This window comes from Hydra vulgaris, chromosome 02 (assembly GCF_038396675.1).
Source record: "Hydra vulgaris chromosome 02, alternate assembly HydraT2T_AEP".
Classification (NCBI taxonomy): Eukaryota; Metazoa; Cnidaria; class Hydrozoa; order Anthoathecata; family Hydridae; genus Hydra; species Hydra vulgaris.
In genome coordinates, this window is record NC_088921.1 from 37,491,874 (window position 1) to 37,516,853 (window position 24,980).

At 27.1% G+C, this 24,980-nt stretch overlaps 1 protein-coding gene across 1 annotated transcript; it reads left to right on the forward strand.

Moving 5' to 3' along the window:
- Positions 1-16,976: 16,976 nt before the first annotated feature.
- On the forward strand, positions 16,977-18,375 carry LOC136076508 (uncharacterized). Its single transcript, XM_065789864.1, has 2 exons — positions 16,977-17,116; positions 17,714-18,375. The coding sequence occupies exons 1-2, from the start codon at positions 17,010-17,012 to the stop codon at positions 18,372-18,374; spliced, it is 768 nt and encodes a 255-aa protein (XP_065645936.1). The 5' UTR covers positions 16,977-17,009; the 3' UTR covers position 18,375.
- The last annotated feature ends 6,605 nt before the right edge of the window (positions 18,376-24,980 follow it).

A 24,980-nucleotide genomic window follows, 5' to 3' on the forward strand; every position in this document is an offset into this window, starting at 1 on the left:
AAAAATTGCGTATTTTTACACAAAATACTTAAAAATAATATTGAATATAATTTTTTGCCGATCTGAAACACTTCTTGGTCAGTATATATATATATATAATGAAGGTTACAAGCAGTCAAAATGCGGCGGTTAAAAAATTTATTCAAAATCACAGCTGAGCCAAGTTGACAATGTTACGGAAATATTTCATTTGGAAAAAGGAAATGCTTCATTGTAAAACCCATGTTTTTAACGGGTTTTGTCTCACACGCCCATAAAATTTTGAAAGAATGTCAAACATGTCGCAGTGTATCAACTTAAATTGAAGTGGGAGTTAAAAAAAATGGCAAATCGACTCTAGCAAATATAGCAAAAGTCAATTTATCATATTTTTAAACAACTCTATACATACCCCCGATAATTTATTATATATTGTACCTATTTAACTGCAATCTTTTTATTAACAAGGAGGTCTTACGAAGTGACTAAAAGTCATCAAGCAAAAACCTGTAGCAAAAAAAAAAAGTGTAGCAAATACAGAAATTCTGTTAAATATCAACTCTCCGTTTATAAAACTTTTTAAAATGAAGTGGCTAGCAATCATTAAATGAAAAGGTTTTTAGTCTATTATGAAAATGGTAAATTTTGTTTACGTTTATAAAAAATGGTGATATGTGTATATTGCTGTTCTACAAGTTATTTTTCATTGAAGAAGTCAAACGATTTAAAAACGTTTTAAAAATTTTATAGAATTTCCAGAGGCTAGGAGTAGAAAACACGTTGTTTACCTAATGCGGGTTTTAAAACACTTTACTTTATGATCTGATTGACATCAAAACTTCAAAAAGGTTGAACTAAAATAACATTTTGCACAGTTTTCCTCTTAGATAGATTTTTAGTTTATTCTAAAATTGCAACGAACTTTCTAATACTTTTTTTTTTTTTTAATTTGGAAACTTGAACTATTATTTTCTGTGACGAGGTTTATGTTGCAAAAATAATATTGTATCAGGAAGTTGCTGTTTTCGGAAAACCAATGGTATAAATTCTCTTTCGAAAAGTGTTTATGATGTTATGATAACTTGTAATACAATTTATTTGTTTGATGGTCCTAAATTTCTTTATAAAATGTTTTGAAAACCTGTAGACAAATAAATTTCTAATTTTTATCTGATCAAACTCATTTAAATTTAGAAACAGTAAGAGAGTCAAATAGCAAAGCAAAGGCAATTATACGTGATAAAGATTAAACTCTAAAATTTTATGAATAACCTTGGTTAACTACAGATGGAAATCTTTTGTTGTTTGACTTTTGTCTACGAAACTAAAAACATACAAAATAATGGACTCAGAAAACGAAACGTTTTTTTCTGATAATACTTTCAATGTTCTTTTTAATCACCCTGAAACTTCTACTATTTCAAACTTTAACAAGACTGGTGATTTTATTAAACTTGCTGTCACATAATGGAAAATTTTTGAGCTAAAAAGTGTGGGCATATACACTGAAGCATATTCGTTTAGACGCATCAATTTTTTTCTCCTTATTCTTATTTTTTTTTATGTATTGTCAACTGATATGCATGCAAGTTATTATTAAAATAATTGATGTGTTGTGAAATAATAAAAACCACAAAAAAAATTTTTCTTTGTGTTTTTATTAACATGAGAGTATGTTTGATATACAAAACCACATTTTTTAATTGGAATATATCTATAGACTCAATCAGGTTCATAACAGTAATTATTGATTTTTAATCACTTTTACACAAATAAATTGATAAATTTTAGTGTAATTTGTTCTTTTGCTTTGCCAGTATCATTTTTATTGCATTTTACGAAATGCCTAAAGGAAAGTATTTGAATAATGCCGAAAAAATACAAAATAATTTATATTGTGGCTCAGAACTCTCACCAGCACTTTCTAGACGAGAAATAGCAAGAAAAATTGGAAGATCTGACCATTTTGTACGAAACTACATTACAAAAGGTGACAATTACGGTGTAAAAAAAGCAACAAACGGCAACAAAGTATTAACAAATCGGCAAATTAATCGAATTCGCTTCGAAGCAACCAAAAATAAATTGAATGCAACTCAAGTAAAGGATAAATTATTATTGCGTTTCACCAATAAACATGTTGCACATTTTCTTCGTGCAACACCAAACGTAAAGTGGAAGAGACCACAGCAAAAACCAATGTTAAAAAAACACCGTAAAATTGCTAGATTACAGCTTGCTAAAAAACATATGCATTGGACTCATGAGTTGCAAAACGTAATATTTTCAGATGAAAAAAAGTTCAATTTAGATGGACCGGACTCTTTCAGTTGTATTGGCATGATCTAAGAGGAATAAATGACCCACAAACAAAACAAAATTATGGAGGAGGAAGTTTAATGGTTTGGGGTGGATTTTCTTATTCACCAAAATTGACTCTGTGTTGTGGTTTACCTAAAATGAACTCGATAAAGTATACAGAAATGTTGGATGATGTTCTCATAACTTATATGGATGACACTCATAACTTATATAGATGAAAACATGGAAAATAATGCCGTATTTCAGCAAGATAATGCTGTAATTCACACATCTAGGCATTCTATGAAATGGTTTAAAGACCACAACATCCCGGTTCTCGAATGGCCAGCTTGTAGCCCGGACTTAAATCCAATTGAGAACGTGTGGGGAATGCTATTAAGAAAAGTTTATGACGCTAAAGCAGCCGGACACCAATTTAAAACTGTTACTAAGTTAAAGTGTAAAATCCTTGAAGCATGGTCCGAGTTGGATCAAACTACACTTCAAAGACTAGTGGAGTCAATGAAAGGCAGAATTTTTGAGGTGATCTAGTGTAATGGAGGACATACGCATTACTAATCTTTTAAAGTCAAAAATATGACTGCGTCTATAGATATATTCCAATTAAAAAATGTACTTTTGTATATCTCGGAGAATTTTTAAACAACAAAATGGAAGAATGGTGTTATGAACAAAATATTGATCATTTTAGTACTAAAAAATATGGAAAAGCTTACTTGGCTGAATCAGCAATAGGACGATTAAAATTACTTTATCAAAAATTAAGAAAGCAAGGCGTACTACAAAAAAACAATAGTAGTTTTTATATCGAAGATATAGAGCAAAAACTAAACAAAAAAGAAAAAGTAACGAGTGGAATCGCTCCAGAAGATTTGAACGCTGACAACGCCAAAGGTAAAGCTCATTGTTTGATTGATCAATACTGCGATGGCAAAAGACGAGCTCTTGATTTTTCTTCCAACATGTTGCATCGTGTAAAAAAAGAATACAAAAACGAAAAATTAAAAATATATAAACCTCTATCTGTTGGTATAGAATGTTATTTGAAAAAACACAAAATAGATCCCAAAGATACCTTTAGCGAATCCACTACTCGTAATCAACCCTATTGGGACACTAGCAAAAAAGTAATTATTATCAAAGCCACCGAGCGCTTCAACCCTTCAGTAGATGGTTATTTACCCGTTTATATTTATAAAGTGGGAGTAGTAGGCGATTTAAATACAACATTTAAAGTCAAACGAGAAGATTTATTACCTATTGACAAAGAAGATAAAGACATTTATTATAAAAACTTTGATGAATATGTTCATACTTTTTTAAAGCCTTTGGAGAAAAAACTGCAAGTAAAAAAGAAAAGAAGAAAAAATGAACGATTTTACATTTGATAATGTATTGGATGTAAATAAATATGATTGTAGTACGTAATATTTTGGTGAAATTAAAAACAAAAATGAAGCTAGCGAACATTATAATGTTTTAAACAATTTTAGTTTACTTTAAACCCCAAACGATATAGAGAAACCTACTTTTAAAAATTAATACCATTGCGCATTTAATGAGCATGGATGTTCCTACGAATTTAACTAGAATAGACGAAAATATATAATTCTTAGAAAACAATTACGGTTTGAGAATGGAATCCGAACCTGCTATATAACAAATGATGATAGATATTCAAAACGACATGTTAACTAATTCTACTAGAAAAATTCCATTTTATCTTGTAACCAAAAAAATTGTTTTGCATACAAATTTTACGATTTTACCAGGTGATACTTTTCCAAATTATGACATTTTACAAGTCGAAAATATGTTCGTTAAACATTTAAACTTAATGACTTTTTATTTAAATCAGTCTAAATTTTACGGTACAATATCGCCAAGCCCATATCAAGATGATTTCTTAATTAGAAAACTAGAACTTTTTAATTTTACATTAAGTAGAAGACTTACTTTTGCTGATTTTTTTTCAAATTATCAAAACAAAAAAAGCAGTATTATCAATCAAAAATATTTGAATTTAAAATATTTGTCTGATCCTATTACACATCTTCGTTATGTGACTAATACCAAAAATACTATCATTTCTAAACTAACTATCGATACAAACAACAACGTCAAGCAATATATACAAAATTACTCATACATTAATGTACCTAATTATAATTTCGTATGGTACTCTAAAAATAAAACATACGATACTATCAATAATCCTTCTAATCTTTATCCTATAAGGTTTATTGTTGGCCTTAAATCGACTGAAAGAGGTTTATCTAATTTTGTTTTTTTTTCAAACCGAACAACTGCGACAAAATATGCCGCGCAAGATTTTACATCTTTAGTACAATACGATTACCTTTCTTATAAATCAAGATATGATAATTTATATAATTTTTCATTATCAACACAAAGCAGCAAAAACTTTTTACTCTACGTAAAACATCCAGAAGTTGCTCCAGGTGATATAGCAAATCTTACTCCCAAAGAGATATCATTTTAAACAATGTAGAAGAAACTTTGTTCGACCTTTTATACACATCATGGTAACACCAAAATATGGTGGAGCTCTTGTTTAAAACTCTGCTTCGAGTCCTTTTGTTCCAGATACACGAGACAATAATATTTTAAGTGTTGATTTATATGTTTACGTTAATAACATATTACCTAGCACAGAAAGCATACAAGCAATTAAAATAAGACACATTGTGCCTTGGCAAATTGCATTACTTTTATTAAAAATTATGACCAACTCAAACACAATAAAATCAGAAGGTATCGTATTTAACATCGAAACTGCACTCCTTAATATTTCGAATAAAATTAACGCTTTATGGAAAATTTGGAACAAACATGTTAACGCCATAGCCGCTGACGGTGGGTATACGGAAGAATATATGTTATTAACAACTTTTATAGATGTTTTCAAAAAAGCTATTGGTAATATATTGACAAAATTTCTCTATGTTAACGGAGACACTATAGAAGTAGAACCTACGGAATTGCTTGCAAGTTTTTATCAAATTTTTTTTGAAAAAACAAGCGAAAGATAATATTATCGATTTACTTTAAAGAATATACCACTCTCTTCTTTGCCTATACCTTTTTTTAATGTGGAACAAATCATATGGCCTAAACGAGAATTAAAAATGTTAGACATTTTTACCGAAAGTATAAACTAAAATTTATTAAACAATTTACTTAAAATTAAACAATCTTACTTTTAGCGAGTTTATTTATGAACGTACTAATTTAGCTAGTCTACAAAAATTAATTAATCAATACCCTTATTCAAGTCAAATTCCTATAGAGAATTCTTTAAACAATTATACTTTTTGGTGTTTATCTTCTTTTGAAAGAAATACAAATAATATTAGTTTAAAATCGCCGTTGCAAATAAGTAAAGCTATTATCGGTTCAAATAATTCGTATAATACTTATTTTGAAATGAAAGCTAATGAAATTTCTCCACATCACCAACAATTGCCTTTAGCAATCTGAGTAGTACCGTTTTTTTTAATCCTACATTAAAGATTCAAATGATTCTGTTTTACAATTGACTAGTTTGATTACTATAAAATAATGTCTTTTATTTTTTATTATTAATAAAAAAAATATTAAAAAAAAAAATTTTTTTTTTTTTTTCTCCAACTCTATTTGTTAAAAAAATAAGTCTCTTTTGCGCCAAAGGAAGATATAAAAAAAATTTAGTCAATTTAGAACAAAGAATGATGGAAGATTCAAAATTAAATCCGAAAGATCAATTTAATCAACTTAAAAATCACATGCAACAATTACAAAATAAACTTACACAATATTCTCCAAATTAGATTTGATAAACATGAAAACAGAATTGGACGAATTAAATAAGATTAAAAAATAAGAAATAAAAGATGAAAAACCTCACAAAAAAACGAAAAAAAATGTACAAATCAAACCCAAACCTCAAAAACTTAAATATTCAGAAACAGAAAGTGAAAGTTCTAAAGAAGAAGAAATAAACCAAAAAATAATCCGAGACCTATACACATATGTTCACAATGTGTTCAAGAAGTAAACGCAGTGGATAAAATTAATGGATTTTGTAAAAACTGTATTATTCAACAAAAAGCCGATTTATCAAGTTCTTTTATACAGAATAACAACAAAAAAAAGAAAAAAAATTGAATAAAAAAAGTTTAATTGAACATGGTTACACTCGAGCTTTAAAAGACGTTAAAAACAAAAAATTACCATTTAAAAAAAACACTTCAGAATCAGAAGATAAATAAATAAAAAAAAATTAATTTTCTTTTTTTAAAAAAAAATGGGTTTGTTAGCTACATTATAGATAGAGACGGTAATTGTTATACACCTAATACAAACGATCAAGTGACGATTGAAGATGTTTAGCACAAGCAGATAACGAAAATCGTTTATTGCAAGAATCAACAAGTGGTAATATAAGCGCAGAATATAAAGGTATTTTAAATGAAAAATATCCAGGTTTTCAAACAGCTTAATCTCAAGATGAAGTCATTGCTGATACTAATCAAAAGATTTTTTATGATCTTACTTCTGACATGACTAATTTAATTACTTTTACCACTATACTTAACGAATGGACATATCCACAAGATTGGTATCTTGATTTTGATTTATTTCTTATAAAAATTCAAGCACGCAAACAAAATTTACAACTTCAGCAGACGATGCTGCTTTAGTACAGAAACTATGTCTTGTTTCAAACTTTATTTACGCTTTAATGCGCTAACAATGCTATCATTATTCGCTCTTATGATCGTTTTAGAGCTCAATTATTAAAAAAAAATATATGAAAAATTTTAGAGAAATAATGATTAATCCTAATTTAGGTTAAGTCAAAGAAGCTGATTTAACTGCTAACGCCATTAGTTTTGCCGAAACCAAAGCACTTGTGCAAGCTGCCAATCCTAATGGAGTCATTAGAGCTCTTAATTGAGCGGCGACTCCTGCTTAAAAAACAGCACTAAAAGATAGATACAATGCTTACTTAACTGGTAACAAAGGTTGTAAATTTAGAGTAACTTTACATTTATTGTGCAAAGTTTTTCAAATGAAAGAATATTTTGGAAAAAATAAACAAATTAAATTGGAATTTTATTTTGAAAATGATATGAGTTAACTTTTAGAATGGGTAAGACCTATCGCTGACGCTGACATAACAGCACTTGCCAATGTGGGTGTGGCTATTAAAAACCCAATGATTTATTACAATAATTATAGAATCAAACCCAGTTTACCTTTAGAAAGATCTTTATATCTTACAGTAAAAAAGACCAAGCTTATACTGTACTACGTATGACTCATTACGAACAAGTTGTAACCAATGTAGAAAATGTCACAGAAGTTACTGTCAATTTAGGAAATATAAAAACAGCAGATCTTGTACCGCACAGCATTATCTTTTATGATAATTCGAAAAAAGAAAGTGATCATTTAGACAAAAATTGTTTAGCACCAGTCGAAATGGCTTGTAATATAATTAAAAAAATCACTCTTTATAATTTTAGGAGAACATTTGTAAATTCACCAGGTGAAACTGTCGAATACGATTTGACTAAAGCAGACGATCAATGGAGCCTTTGAAAAAGTTATACTTCTTGGTGTAAAGGAAATACACCTTCTACCTTTAATATTGATAATTTTGCAGATTTTTATGGTAATGATGACGACAGATTTTTGAAACATCCTACTAAATATTTTACCACTAATAACACTACAGAGCCTTTAGTCATTGATACTACTCGCGATTTCAAATTTGTTAACGATAAACCTCCAGCTTTATTGCAGGAAACAACTCCTTTCAAATCAATGTACAATTTACAGATCAATTTTTGAGGTGTAATTACCATGTATGATCAATATCCTGCTTCACATGTAGAAACAGGAGCTTCATCAGATCAAACACAATTAACCTATGTTCCTACCAAATTTAAATCATCTTAATTTGTCATAAAAACATTTTTGTTTTTTATTAAACAAACCCTATTTGTATTGTAATTTTTATAAGTCAACGAGTATTTAATTCTGAAAAAATCTTTAAAAATCAAAATCTTTTTGATTTTTTTTATTCTTGTCTTAATGGCTCGAAGGCGTACAAGAAAAAGCGCTCACCGTCGTCACCATCGACATCATAGAAGTAGCACACGACATCATAGAGGTAAAGGAAAATTTTTAACGCGTGTTAAAAATTTTGCCAAATGTTTAATAAGATCAGACGTAGGAGGATACACACTCGATTATTACCAAAAACAGCGCAATGCGTAAAAAATTTTGTTGCACTGCTTGTAAAATAAAAAGGAATTCATGTAAAAGATGAGGTAGAGGTAGAGTTTATTTACCTCCATTACAAGGCGCGGATAGAAAAAGAATAAGAAGACAAAGAAAAATGCGAGGAGGAACTTTACTAAACACTTTACAAAAGTTAAAAATTTACCCTTTTTACCGAGCTTAAAACAAATTGCTAACTTATTATCCTCAGTATAGTCTAGTTTTTAATAATTTACCAGGTGTTTTCCAATAAAAAAAATTTTTACGATATAATAACCTTTATCTCATTTCCAAACTCGTCATAATGCATAAAAGAAGAGGAAGCGGAAGAGTTTATTTACCTCCATTAAAAAGCGCAGGTAGAAAACGTTTAAGAAGACGCTGCGTGGTAAATTTTTACCGATGTTACCAGCATCTGTAAATGGACCGACTTTATTATCTTCTCTTTTACCAAAATAAATGTATAAAAAACGAAAAAAAGAAGACACTATAGAAAACGTTATAAAAGTGCAAGACGAATGCGTGGAAAAGTTTTAGGACCACTTTTAGGAATGGTATCTAAAATAGTTTTAGCTTCCTTTGTTAGTGCTCTTCTACCTATCATTGGTAAAGCTGAGCTATTTCTGGAGAAATTTCTTACGGAATCAATAAAATTGAAAAATAAAATTTTATAAGATATAAAAAAATCATCTATTACAATGTATCTTTTATTACTTTATTACAAATATATAATCCCATCATTGTTCCAAGTAATATAAAAACAGCCAATATCGCTCCAAATAAACAACCTCCGACTAGAATAATAATAAAAAGACTTGTAAGAGTTAATATTGTTATTATTTTTCTTTATTAACGGACTTCAAAATTTCGAATACGATTGCCATGCGAGTCGTGTGTACCACCATAATCTATTGGCGGATCTGGTTTGTAAGGTTTAACTACTGCTACGTTTGAGGTTGTTTCAAATTATTGTAATGGTTTGTTTTTTGCTTCCATTCATAATGAATCTATTTCATTATTTTTTATTCCTTATATACTTTTGGTCACGGTTCATTAAATAGATAAAAATCTATCTTTAGTCACGCTTCATTAATTTTCACATTTTTACACGGTACCTAAACATTTTTTATTTTCGGCGGCTTTTTTTTACCGAACCGTGCCAATTGCACCTCTTTTTTTTTTATTCAACAACGTTGCAGGCCGATGGCTTCGTACTGAACCCAAAAATGGAACATTGGTATATCATCATCATGTTAAAAAAATGAAATTTGGAATTAAACTGGGAAGAAGAAAAAATTGTTGATTTGTATTCTATATTTATAGCTAGAGACTATGAAAACTTTCTTCATTTGTTTGAAAAAGCATCTCGATAATATATGACTTTTGCAGAACATTCACCTTCGTGGATAAATAGCTGTTTGAAACATGTCACACCATCAATGAGCATTTTTTAAAGATAACAAAAACAACTGTGGAGAATCGATATGAAGAACAAAGAAGAAAGTTGGATGAATTTATTAAAGTTTACAAACTTTATTATAAAACAATAAAAAGAAATCAAAATAATTATCCTTCGTGGAAAAGCAAACTTAAATTATCTTTGAAATATTTTTTTTTGTTTCCTTATATGACCAACGTATGGGAATGCGACCAATTGAAAAAAAAGTGTAAAATATTAGAAAACGTTTATCCTGCTTGCATGCAGCAAACCTTTTTTTGGTATCAAGACAAACTTTTTCATAATGGATATTTCACTATTTACACACCTACGCCTATTTATGATTATTTTATAGATAAAAAAATTCACACAGAAGGAGATAAAGTTTATATTCATAAAGCCTTTAATCAGTGCATTTACACAAAAAAAGTTTAATAGAGATGTTTCCTAAAGCTCAATGGTTTTTTTTTTTAAAGAAACTTTAACATTTCGATTATTCTATACAGAAAAGAAGATCAAGTTTATAATTACAATAATAACAAAGTGGTATCGAGTAAACCTATTCACAAAAACACTAATTACACCAAGTATTATTTGAACGCAGAAGAAGGATTATAAAAAAGACATTTTTTTTTATTTTCTTTTTTTTTCCATATCAAAAAGTTGATACACGAGTTTGTTTATTTTAAATATATTGTTAAATCAATCACGCGTGTCTTTTTTCAAAACTCTCATACATTTCGTGTTTTTTTTTATAAGCGAAATCAAAATTGCATATTTTTTCACAAATAACTCAGTATACTGATCGACAAAACCGTTGTTTATAAAACCATTCACGAAAACATAAAAGTTTCGTATTTAGCACATTGTTCGTATGAATGTTCTCTATAAACGTTATGCTGAAAATGTTCCAAACACAAATCTTCGTTGTTTGCGTAAATAGGTAGTTTGGCAATCTTAGGAAACTAAAAACGGGATAAATCGAAACTGTAAATATTGTTGTTATTTATAGCTTCCACAATCTCTTTTTCAATATGACCGCCTTTATAAATTTAAATTCATATTTATTAAATTGCTCTCTAAAATAATGAATTACTGAACTGCAAAATATAATGTTGGCAGTATATTTAAAAGAAGGATAGTATGATAATCCATGAATATTATTTAAACAAAAATAATAAGTTTTTTTGAATTTTTCAGGTAATTCTTCCAATTTTACACAAGGTATTACTTAAAAGTGATAATATTTTTTATCATTAAGCGATCTTAAACATAATTCCCGAATACAATGTTTTTTCCAAGGATAAATTCATTGTTGCTAATATACTCAATATCTAATATCCAAAACTAAAAAAAATATATTTTTTATTAAAAAAAGAAGCGTATTCTTTTAATAAAATGAATAAAAAAGTATAAAAAAACAATTTAAAAAAATTTACGCATTTTATTTAAAAAAAAATGAATCACGTTGATAGCATCATTAAAAAAATACATAACAACTGCGCTATATGCACGCTAGATGAAGTATCTAAAAGATATAAGCTTTAAGAAAACAAATCTGGAAATTCTTCACCCTCATCTGATCATTTAGAAGAAGATCATTATACAGATCAAAAATCCATTGAATTTCTAAAAAACGTACTCGATTCCAAAATAATAACATTAAATTCTTATGCTATTGAAAAACGTTTTAAAAACAGTAAATTTAAAAATTTGTTAGAGAATCCACAACTCTGTCCTATTTATCTCGAACACTTTAAAAAATTGAAAAAAGGACATGTTGACGACAATTATATAGCCGAATTCTACAAATCCAAGCTCACTATTTTGGTGCTAGAAAGAGATATAAGACCTACTTTCGATCAAACAGATGGCAATCAAACAGATGGTTTCGTAGATAATTTTACCACTAAAGTATTACCTACCGTGTCCTCTTTGATAGAAAAACTAGATGGTGCTTTAAAAAAGAAACCTGTTAAAAGAAATATTGAAGGAATTATAAAAGATGGAACCGACAATAAAAAAACTTTATTTGTTAATATATTACACGCTATTGTAACCCTAATTATTACAAGTTTTTTTAGTTTAGAAAAAGAAAAAGAAAAAAAATGGCTACTGATGAATCTTTGTCTCGTTTTTTCAAAAATACAGAATTATTTTATAGCAGTTTATGCTTTTGATGAACTGAGACAAAAGCAGACTCGTGTTCATATTATTAACAATATGAAAAAAAATGGTTCTTTTATTATTTACAACAATGAAACTACAAAAGAAGCAGGACAACATTGGAGAGTGTTGGTTAAAATAGACAATGCTCATTTTTTTTATTTTGATAGTTTAGGTGAAGAAAGTGTATTACAACAAATTCCAAAATATTAAAGATTTAGTAAACATTTACTTGAATCAGTAGAAGAAGTAAAAACCAATGTACAAATCAACACAATTAATATTAACTACAACGAAATCGATAATAGTTCTTATATACGACAAACAAAACATTTCCCTACAGAATGGACAGCAGAAAATCACGAGTTTTATTGGTTTACTAAATTTATTTTAAAATATAGTGAGATGACTTGGAATCAAAATGTGTTTTTTTTTCATATAACAAATTTCCTTTTCAATGGAATTATAGTAGTTTATGTAGCGCGTTTGCTGCTTATTTTGTAGCTCTTTTATTTTGCAGTGAAAATGTTTTATATACTGATCAAATTTATTTACCTTCATTGTGCAGGTTCTTAAATTATTATTACTTTGAAGTAACAACTCTTCATGCTTCTGCACAAGTTCAATTAAATCTATATCCATTTTTTCAATTTATTAAAAAAGAACTCGTTGCATATCTTGATGATACTGCCAAACAACTGTTTGAAAAAGACATGCGATTGCCTTTATATATGAGAAAATAAGAAAAACTGGAACGAGATCTATTGTCCATGAAAACAAAACAAATACCTTTGGATTATGATATTTTTGAAAATCAAATATTAGCTCAAAATGCAATTAAAAGATATTTAAAAGACACTGGGTTGTTAAGAACAAATTACGAAGCCACGTGGGATAAATTATCACTATTAGATATTAAAGCCATTCCTTCCACATTGAACGAGGAAAATATTTATTACATGCAGCAAAATGAAATAAATCAAATTTGTTCGAACAACTTTGCTCGATTAAAGAATGCTTATCAATTTTTAGATAATCCAGTTGATGACATCATGATTAAAAAAGAAATAAAAAGGCTGCTTGCACTGAATTAAATACAAACAAACAGGAAAAGATCATCGCACACGCTTTTACAAGAAATTATTGAAGAAAAATGCTCGTCATGTAATGGTTATGGAGAATTGTTTTTTATCGTTTTTAGAGATAAAAAAAATACAAAACTATTAAAAAATTGCTTGTTTCATACAATCAATCAAGAAGTGTGAGTTTTTAATTGTGTAACAAAAAGAAGTGCTAAAATACCTCTACATAAAACCGTTTGTTTTATTTGTAATGGAAAAAAGACAATCACTATGAAACGCTATAAAAAGAAAAAAATGGAAGAAAAACAAAACAATCATTTATTTGTACATATTTATTCTATGGAAGATTTTTAAATATTTTTTTTACAAAAAAAAAATTCTTTTTTTTTAATATACTTCAAATATTTTGTCGGCGGCATATAAGGGTTAACAGGTTTCGTAACAACAGGAGCATTTGTAACAGTTTTTTTTTTTTTTGCCTTTCCATGCTTTTCTTAAACTGTATAACAGCGAACCCACTTGCAATGCGTTGGTTACATTTTTAGGAGTAATAAAATCAGCTATTCCTCTTCCTCGTCGTATCTTTCGTCGTATCTTAGATCTATAACGTCTCTGTCGATATCTTCGTCGATAAGCCATCCTCCCCAAGATTTAATAACAAATTTTATGAACTTTGTTTCGGATATTTCAAAACAATGTTCTTGTCCGTCTTCATATATAAAAACAATATTGAATTTATCATTTAAACGAGTTACTTTAATAGAATAACCGTGTTTTAAAGTGCATAATAATGAAAAATTATCCTTTGTTTTACAAGCTTCAAATACTACACCATAAAAATAAGTTAATTGTGGATAGGTATAAAAATCTGATACATAGGTTTCAAAATTCATCTTTCAATGAGCTTTCTTCTTCGAGTAACCAAATATCAAATGACTCTTTGATTACATTGACAAAATCTTCATATAACATTTCAAATTTGTGTTTATTTTCATCGTAAATAAAATCAATTTGAGCTTTGTCATTAGAACGAGTTACTTTAATTTGTTTACTACCGTCCAATCGAAAAAATAATTTAAAATTTTTCTTCACTTGTTTTAACTATCATTACCTAAAAAGGTAGAAGTTTCTTTATAGCAACCGATTTATAAAATTCTTGTAAACAAGTTTTAAAATCCATTTTTTTTCAAATGAATTTTTATTTGCAAAACATTAAATTTATAGTTTTGTTTTTAAAAAAAAACAACAAAAAAAACACTATTAAATATTTTTTTTAGCAATCTATTTTTGGTATTTCATTTCCAATAAAAAATACTTCTTTATTTACATGAGATATCGTATATAACTTATTTAAAATATCATAATCCAATATTAAACCGCCTAAAAACGTAGATGATTTTGTATGCCCGTTCACTTTGTCGCCACTTATAATTTCTGCAGTGCTATTTTTGTATTCGTACGTTAAAATATGATCACCTCTTGAACTTGTATCAGTTCGTAAATTTTTCATTTTGAATTTTTATTAAATTTTGAATTTTTATTAAATTTTGAATTTTTATTAAATTTTTTCATATCTTTTAACAGTAGCATATAATCAAACATGTTTTCTTTTACATGTTGTTAAAACGTTTTGATAAAACATCTCTTGCAGTACTTTTTGTTATGCGTTCTTCGATGTATATGTTTACACACTTGCAGTGAATTCATTTTGTACAATAAAAATCCACAATTTTAATCCGCTTAAAATATAGTTTTAAAAACACCACCAAGTATTGGTATACCTACTAACAGGTTACCAAGGAAACCTTTACCACGTTTTCTAACAATACGTTTTTTACCTCTACCAAAAAAAGGTCGATGAGCTCTAGGATAAGGGGGTTGTCTTTTATGAATAAAAACATATCTTTTAACCCCTCCATTCCTCTTATGTCTTCTGTGTCTCATTTTTTTAAAATTGCGTTTCTTTGTTTATGATGATCGACTTTTGTTAAAACAAAACGATAAATGTGTTTTCCCACTCGTTTCTTTTCTCAATTTTGTTTATTATTTAAATACTTGCTTTTTGTTTTTCGATAACACAACAGAGCTTTTCTCCAAATTTGACGCTTTACTTTTTTCAAGTTTTTCTTAACTCTTCTACGTCTTATACTTCTTATTTCCGTATTATTAGGATCAGATAAATCATTTTCATCAAATGAGGATCTATCAAAAAAATCAAAAAAAGCATCTCTATTCAAAGGATATTTTCCATTTACTGTATATTTGGGTGATTTAGATGTATATTTTGGTCTTAAATTACTTTTATAAAATGTAGGTTTTGAAAATAAATTTCGTCTTACAATCATACGTGAAAAATCAATATCATCTGCAGCCATTTTTTTTTTTGACTTGTTTTTTTTTTGACTTGTATTTTTTTTATATCTTTTTTTTTAGTACATAAAAAACATTGTGTCACCCTGACACTACCTTACTTATTCTGTCTTTATTTTCTCTTAGTAGGCCTACTTAATTTTCTTATAATTATAGTGTTTGTTTTTTTTACAGCCGTTTTTTATCTTACTTACTTACTTACTTACATAGTCCTTACTAACTTTCTAAACTTTCAAGACATTACATCAGTGAGCGGTATGAGCGCCCCCTGTTCAGTGAGTGGTGTGAGCACCCCTATGTTTACATAGAACTTTCTAAACTTTCTAGACATTACATCAGTGAGCGCTATGAGCGCCCCCTGTTCAGTGAGTGGTATGAACACCCCCTGTATTTACATAGAACTTTCTAAACTTTCTAGACATTACATCAGTGAGCGGTATTAGCGTCCCCTGTTCAGTGAGTGGTATGAGCACCTCCTGTGTTTACATAGAACTTTCTAAACTTTCTAGACATTACATCAGTGAAAGGTATGAGCGCCCCCTGTTCAGTGAGTGGTATGAGCACTCCCTGTGTTTACATAGAACTTTCTAAACTTTCTAAACCTTTAACGAGAATCGAACCCTCAATGGTCTAATGGCATGACGATTGAAACATAGTGCGGCAAGCGAATGCACTATGCTACGTCGACGTGTTGGTTCATGGTGTTTTGAATTTATTTAACATGTTGTTTTAACACTTATCGCAGAGTTTTTTTCTTCGTAGAGTTTTTTAAAAAGTTGTTTACTTCGTTTTTTAATCTTTTTTAATCTTACACATAAATTGTAATTAAAACTTTCTTTGGTAACTACCATGACACAGGATTTTCTTTTCATTACATAAGTTACATCACCTTTTTTTAATCTTACACATAAAAGCGTTATTAAAAGTTTCTAAGTTTAACTACCATGACACAGCTTTTTCTTTTTATCAAAAAAATTACATCATTTATTCTTTTGTACAAACTAACCTGTAGAGATTAAATTTTTATATAAAAAGCGCGTTTTTTATTAACAAAATCAAATGGCAAAAGCACGCTTTACAAAAAGAACGTTTGAAATGACCGAAATTACTGCGGATAATAAAATAATTTCTCAAGAAATTGAAATAAAAGAACGAGACATTATAATAGATAAACAAGAATTTAATTTGGCTGAAAAAGACATCAAGCTGATTTAGAAAACAAGACGGGAACGTTAAAAGTGCTTGGGAAACCCCAAAATAAGACTGGTGCAGAATAATTTTTAACGTTTTGATTTTTTGAAGTCGCGTTCTCAACCTCATGAGAACCATTTCCGCGTCTTCTACAAAACGGCTTATTAAAAATGGATATTACATGTAATTCATCGAGTTTAAATTCAGAAATTATATCTTCTTTATCGAAATTAAATTCACATACTGCATATTCTTTATCAATTTCAAACCAAAAAAGGTAAATTGTTGTTTTGTAAGATTTTTCAACCTTTAAATTTATTAGAAATGTTTTGAAATTTAAGCATGTCACAACTTTTGAGAGATATTGCTAGTTTACTTGGTAATATATTTTTACATTGATGTAATAAAATTATGATGATATTTTATGCAAATATAATTATATATCGCATGCAATATATAATTATATTTGAATAAATATCAAATAGCTTGATATTTACATATTGTATTTGTACCAAATATAGTTTATATAAATTACATATTTATATTTGATATATAATTTCATAAGTTATATGTATATATGTATATATATATATATATATATATATATATATATATATATATATATATATATATATATATATATATATATATATATATATATATATATATATATATATATATATAAATATATATATATATATATATATATATATATATATAAATTATATATCAATTATAAATATATAAACTTTATAAACTACATTTGATACAAATACAATATGAAAATATCAATGCTTATCAAAATTTATCAATCAATTTATGATCAGGATTTGACTTGAATTAGCATAAAGATTAGCTAACTGTTTTTATTTAGAACATGTATGCAGTGGAATATTGAAAAAGATATAATGATGATGAGAGAAGTGGCAGCCTTAGGTGTTTTAATACAAAAGCCTGGAAGTAAAGAACGTGGGCAGCTATGGCAGCTGGTTTCTGACTCATTAAACAAAAATGGTTTCTGTGTTACAAGCAGAGGAGTACGAGATCGATTATCGATTAATATGAAAAAGCATCGTGTTCAGGCGAACAAGGAAAAAAAACTTTCTGGTGAAGGCGGAGAAGAAATAACTGAATATGATATTTTGGTTGAAGAATTAATTGAAATCAGTGATGACACAGATACTCAGAAAGATGAAAAATCTAAAGAAAGAAAAAATGCAGTAGATGAAGATCGTATAAAAGCTTTAGATATAAGAAATACTGCTATGGAGCGTTTTGGAGAAACAAGGAAGCGAAAAGCCCTTGATATTGAAGACAAGTCTCCAAAATCTTCTCGCAGATCATCAAGTGATACATTGACATTTTTGCGTGAAAAAATGGAAGTAGATAAGGAAAATAGGCGCATTGAGCGAGAAGAAAGAGCTGAAGCAAGAATTCTTGCCCAGCAACAACAAAATAATATTCAAAATATGTTTAATCATATGTTAGCTCAACAAACAGAAATATTAAAAATGTTATTAGAAAAAAGTAATTAGTTTTTATTTTTAATAAACTCTATATTTTTGTTAAGCAAAACTATTGTTTGCATTTTCTTTTTGGAATAAATAATTATTTTTGTTACTTTATTTGTATATTTTAAAGAATCATGAAAGTTAAACAAGACTATCAATAACTATCTATAAGATTTACAACAGGCAATACTATTAATAAGTAAGGAAGTATCAATATGATTTGAAATTAAATTATTGAAAATACTCTTGTAAGGAGGGAGCTTCCAAACCAAAATAATCTGAAACAATGTTCCCATAGAGACAAGTGTGTGCATTTTGTAACAATGAACAAACTTTATATACCTTTCCAATAGGACTTAAGCCAAGTTTTTGAGACTGTTTAAAATCTATGAATTTAAAATAATTTGTCATTAAACCAAATACCCACTTAACACTAACACGCTGTGCACTCATAGCTTTGTTAAATGCAAGTTGGTCTGGCGTAACATTCATACTTCTGTTTGGTGCTAGCAGGTGTACTCGAAGTGGATAGGCTGGGTCGCCATATAAGCATAAAGGACTCCCATCATGCCATGCAAACTCCTGCAACTGTGGCAATAAACCAGATTCGTATAGCATAGTGCTATCATGTTTTTTACCCTCAAAAGGACCAGCTAAGTTTCCTATCATGCCATTGGGAACTACAACACTTTGAAATTTCAGTGCATAGACTCTCTTATGACCATTATAGACAATTCTTTGATTTGTTTTAGGCCTAGCAATTCTACGAACAGTTCCATCGATAAAACCAAAACAGTTATTAGGAGGTGCCCCTTTTCGATGAATATAATCAGCAAACTCTCGAAGTTTGTTTGATTGTAACATTGGTTGATCCCAAAGTAATAGTTTATGACTATGCAAATTGTAAACATGATCAATTACTGTGTTAAATATCAGACAAATTTCTGTAGGGTTCCTTCTAAACGTATTTGCCATATCAGTATAGCGACACGGAAATGCTAATCTTTTAAGCATAATGCATAAGGCTTCTATTCCTCTACAGATTGTTCCTTGGGAGCATTTTATTACATCAGGTAACCTGAAAATATTTAGCAAATGTGGTAAGTCAATTTTACGAAAACGTAGATCGGCCCAACACTGTGCATCATCCAACAACGATAGGTTAAACTTATTGTAGTCCCAGTGAGGATATATCTCTTGAATGGTTTAGTTCATAGAGCAGTGCGAATTCACAATCATCTAATATGTCCTCTGAATATGCAATTAACATCGTGTCTCTTGCCGTTTTAAGGCTGTTTATTGCAGTCATATTTCAGTTTGATATTTTTACTAATAACTTTATGTATGTATCAATCAATTAATCAATCAATCAAAATTTATTGACAGGCTCAAGGCCCAATATAATAAATATAAAATGGGTAAAATAAAGTGGATTAGAATAAAACAAAGACTAACGCACTTGAATATGAACAAAACCCAAGAAAAAATAAATAAATGATAATATATATATATATATATATATATATATATATATATATATATATATATATATATATTGTTGTTATTATTATTATCATTGTTATTATTGTTACTTTTATTATTATTATTATTATTATTATTATTATTATTATTATTATTGTTATTATTATTATTATTATTATTATTATTATTATTATTATTATTATTATTATATATGTATAAACAATTTTAAAAACAAAATTTAACACTATTTAAAATAAAACAAAAAAACTTGAAAAAATTTAAGTTTGGTTTTATTTTTTTCAACGTAAACAAAAACACCAATTAGTTTGTTTTTTTATGAATAATCAAAACGTTCCGGTTTGTAAACTTTTCTAAATCAGATTAAAAATAAAATGAGACAACGAGACCGTGGTTTTACAACGGCGTTCTATAATACGTCCGCGTTACAGTTTCTAAATCAGTCTATCATCGCCATCGAAGACGACGAAGAAATGTTCGAGCGATTATTTAATATAGAAAAAATCGAAAAAAAAAATAGAAATTATTCTAGAAAAAGACATACATTTTACAAACGAACAAAAAAAAGTAAGTTGATTTGAAAAAAAAATAAAAAAATCGCAAAAGATACGACAAAAAACAAAAAAATGAATTTATTTATAAAAAATTTTTAATATTTCTATAAAAATTTAAACAAATTATTTGTTGAAAAATTATTTGTTAAAAAATTTATTTTTTTCGCCTTTTTTTCTTCTTCTAATTGATGTTTAATATCGACATAGGAATCGGCAGTATGAACCCAACGTTTTATTTTTTTACCCACTCTTCCAAGTTTGCGATTTAGTTTATTATCTTTATATCTATTTTTTGTTCTTCGTAAACATGTTATTATTCTTTTGCAATTGCTTGGTAAATACTCGCTTGTAGTTTGTGTCGATGTTGAACTCTGTTTTTTAGAAGTTTGTGTTTGAATTGATTTTTTTGTTCCAGGAACTGTTGTTTTTGTACGCGCCATAGTCGCAGTATTTAATGTTCTGAGAGTATATCTTACCATAGGCATTGATTTAAAAAAATGTTATTTTTTATTTAAACTTTATTTATATTTTTTATTTAGAAAGAAACAACACAGTATTTATACATCAAATAAACAATTTTAAATTACTTTTTTAGTAAAAAAAATGAATATATTACCATAAATAATACAAAATATAAAACATTCATAGACGAGAGCGACTTACTTAATAAAATCTTCATTATAAAAGATGGAAAAAAAATTCAAATTTAAAAAGTGAAGCCATACATAGCAGAGCTACGTAATATTTTTTACTTAAAAAACTTTAACAATAATTCAATATAACAACTATAATGGTATTTTTTCTTTTTTTAGATAAACAATTAGAAATTTCCAATACATTAAGTTGAAAGATTAGGAAAAAGAATAAAACTCGTTAACTCGCGTTCTCGTAAGTTCAACTTTGTTAGTTTAATTTTGTATATAAATTAATGAAAGATTTTTTTTATAGCTCTCTTTTTTTTTATTTTTAGAGATTTCAACACAAGGAAATTAAAAATTTTAATATATTTTTTTTGTGAATATATTTTTTAAGAAAATAAATTTTTTAATAGTCTTTTTATATTTATTTGTTTACATTTTACTTTTTTTATAAACACGGATTTTTATATTTACTATTTTTAAATATAATAGAAAAAAAATGATTGATAAAATAATAAATAATTTCGCAAAACAACTTCAGAGTGAATGGAAGCAACTGGCAATATTTTTAAAATTTAAAAGAATTCATATAAAAAAAAAGACTCTACTTACATGAAAAACGTTGATGAAATGAAAAAAATTTTAACACTTTTTATATTACGAAACACAAACAACAAAAGAGCAATAAAACATTTATAATTTATCTTAACACAATGGCAAAACGAAGTTAATAATAAAAAACTTTTGATTAAATTATCTAATTGTGAACTGTTTATAATAAATTATTTAAATTAAATATTATTTTTGTATATATTTGTGATATTATATTTTTAGTATAGAAAAATGCATATTTCACAAATCAAACTTAACATTAAAAAACGTTTAAAAAGTCATTGGCAAACTTTAGCTCAATATCTTGAATACAAAAAACATCAAATCGAATGTATTGAAATGGATTATCGCGATACAAACAAAAAAATGTTTAGAGTATTAAATATTATATTTCAAAAACACTATGAAGAAATGGATGCGATAAAAACATTATATGATGCTCTCTCCTGTTGGTTATTAGGCATATCTACAAATGAAACAAATCAAGAACTTATAAACAATATAAAAGAATCTATAGAAATATTAAAAAACTTTATTTTACAATAATCTTTTTTTTTGTATATTTTTTTTGTAAATTGTTTTTTAGCTAACTAATATATTGTTAATAATAAACAAAATGAAACAATTTTTCAAAGCTTGTGGATGGTAAGAATATTTTTTATATTTTTTTATGTTTACTAATATGTATATATATATATATATATATATATATATATATATATATATATATATAAATATATATATATAATATATATATATATATATATAATATATATATATATATATATATATATATATATGTATATATATATATATATATATATATATATATATATATATATGTATGTATTTATTTAATAAATATTTTTTATTAGCTTTGGAGAGTTTATAAACAAATATTCAATTTGTTATCACAATTTGTTGTCATTAACAAATGAAACGAATGAAAAACAGATGGAATTTAAAATGTAAGAAGAAGATCATGAAAATTACGTAGAAGAAATGCATGATGAGTACATAGAAATGCTTGAAACAGATGACTACATAGAAATGAATGACTATATGGAAGAGTTGAAAAACAAATAATAGAAGAACTAGAAAACATAGATATAGATAATACGGAAATTTTTAATGAAATAGATATTGACCATTATATTGATGACATTACAAATGAAATGGACAATTTACCAGAAAATTTAATTTTTTTATAAATATACATTATTTTTTTAGCAAAATAAAAATATTAAAAAATGATTAACAACAATATCGATAAAATCGATAAAATACATCACAATTCCATTATTACATATTTTTAATTTATCTTTAAAACATGGTGTTTTTCCAGAAAACCTAAAAATTGCAAAAATCATTCCAATTTTAAAATCAGGCGATCCTTCTGAAGTTGCAAATTATCGTCCAATCTTAGTTCTTAATTGTTTTTCTAAAATATTAGAGCGAGTTATGTATAATAGGCTGTATTCTTTTTTAAATGTAAATAATATTCTTTACCATAAACAATTTGGATTCAAATCTGGCCATTCCACCGATCATGCAATCATTCACCTTGTTCAGGACATATTTAAATTGTTTAATGAAGACAAGTATACCCTTGGTCTTTTTATCGATTTAAGTAAAGCTTTCGATACAGTCAATCATCAAATCCTTCAATCGAAACTCAAAAGTTATGGTATAAAAAATACTAACTGGTCCTGGTTCGAGAGTTATTTGACTAATAGGAACCAGTATATAGTTTATGATGAAGGAAAAACTAATTATGCGACAATTGCATGTGGTGTTCCTCAAGGATCAATTTTAGTGCCACTTCTATTTCCTGTTTAAATAAACGATTTAAATAAATTTTCTAACATTTTAAATACAATTTTATTTGCAGATGATACCAGCTAGTTTTATTCCAATAAAGATATCAATATATTATTTCAAACATTAACTAAAGAACTAGACAAACTAACCCTATGGTTTAAACAAACAAGTTATCTTTAAATATTACTAAAACAAAATACACTTTATTCCATCGCCTACATAAAAAATCAGATATTCCCTTCGAACTTCCGGACCTTTTTATTGACAATCAATTAATAAAGAGAGAGCAATCAATAAAGTTTTTAGGCGTGTTTCTAGACGAAAATGTAACCTGGAGGGAACATATAGTTGTAGTTAAAGACAAAATATCAAAAAATTTAGGTATAATGTACAAAGTAAAGCAGTTATTACATCAATCTTGTTTAAAAAACATTTACTTTTCTTTTATTCATTGCTACTTAAGTTATGCGAACATTGCTTGGTGTAGCATTAACGCGACAAAAATAAAAAAATTGCTTAGCAAACAAAAACAGGCTATAAGGATAATTTCAAATGTAGATCGCTTCTCACACACACAAACACTATTTAATGGACTCAATATCCTAAATGTATATAAACTAAACCTCTATCAGGTTCTTGCTTTCATGTTCAAACTTGCTAAAAATATATTACCAATCTTATTTTATTCAATTTTTGAAATAATAAATCACATATACCCTACTAGATTTTCAAAATACAACTACATTCAATCCAAAACTTATAATTCCGCTACTAAATTCTCTATTGTAAACCGAGGACCAAAGTTCTGGAACATAATATTAAATAATGAACTGAAAACTAATTATTCTCTAAACCAATTCAAAACAAAACTAAAGCAATTACTTTTGTTAACTGAAAATGAATTAAATTATTTCTAATAAAACTTCTTTATATTCGAAATCAATAATTAATAGTTAATTAATTAATTACTTTAGATTATTAATACATAATTAATCAATAATTGTACATATATTTTTTATCATTTTAAATGATAATCTTCTTTTTGAGAAATTTATTTTTTATTTTTGCGTTATTTATTAATCTTTTACTTTTATTTTATACTGTTTATTTGCTTTACTTAATTGGCAATGAAAAGTATTATAAATATAATTAAATAAGTTAAACTATAAAATGGTCTACCAATAAAATGTTTTTATAAAAAATCGTCTGCTTATTTTTCACACCAATTCTTAAATGTTATTTTTGTCATTTAATATTTTAATAAATTTAGTTTCTTTTATTTTACAAAGCAATTGTTATATCTTATTTTTTGAAAAACTATAAATTTTAAACAATATGCAATATATTTAAATTTTCGTTTTTAATATATATCAGAAATATATACATTGAAACTATATTTTATTGTCAAACTATATTTTGTCTAGTAATGACGCATTTTTTGGGGCTTAATGATAAGACTAAATTTGTCTTCTTCTAGCCCCGGTCATGTAATTATTTTTTTATAA

Bases quoted from the DNA above. Each gene is read 5' to 3' on its own strand.
- LOC136076508 (XM_065789864.1), top strand. From the start codon at position 17,010: ATGGATATTACATGTAATTCATCGAGTTTAAATTCAGAAATTATATCT. The intron at 17,117-17,713 runs GTAAATTGTTGT...GTTTTTATTTAG, and splicing joins TCAATTTCAAACCAAAAAAG to AACATGTATGCAGTGGAATA.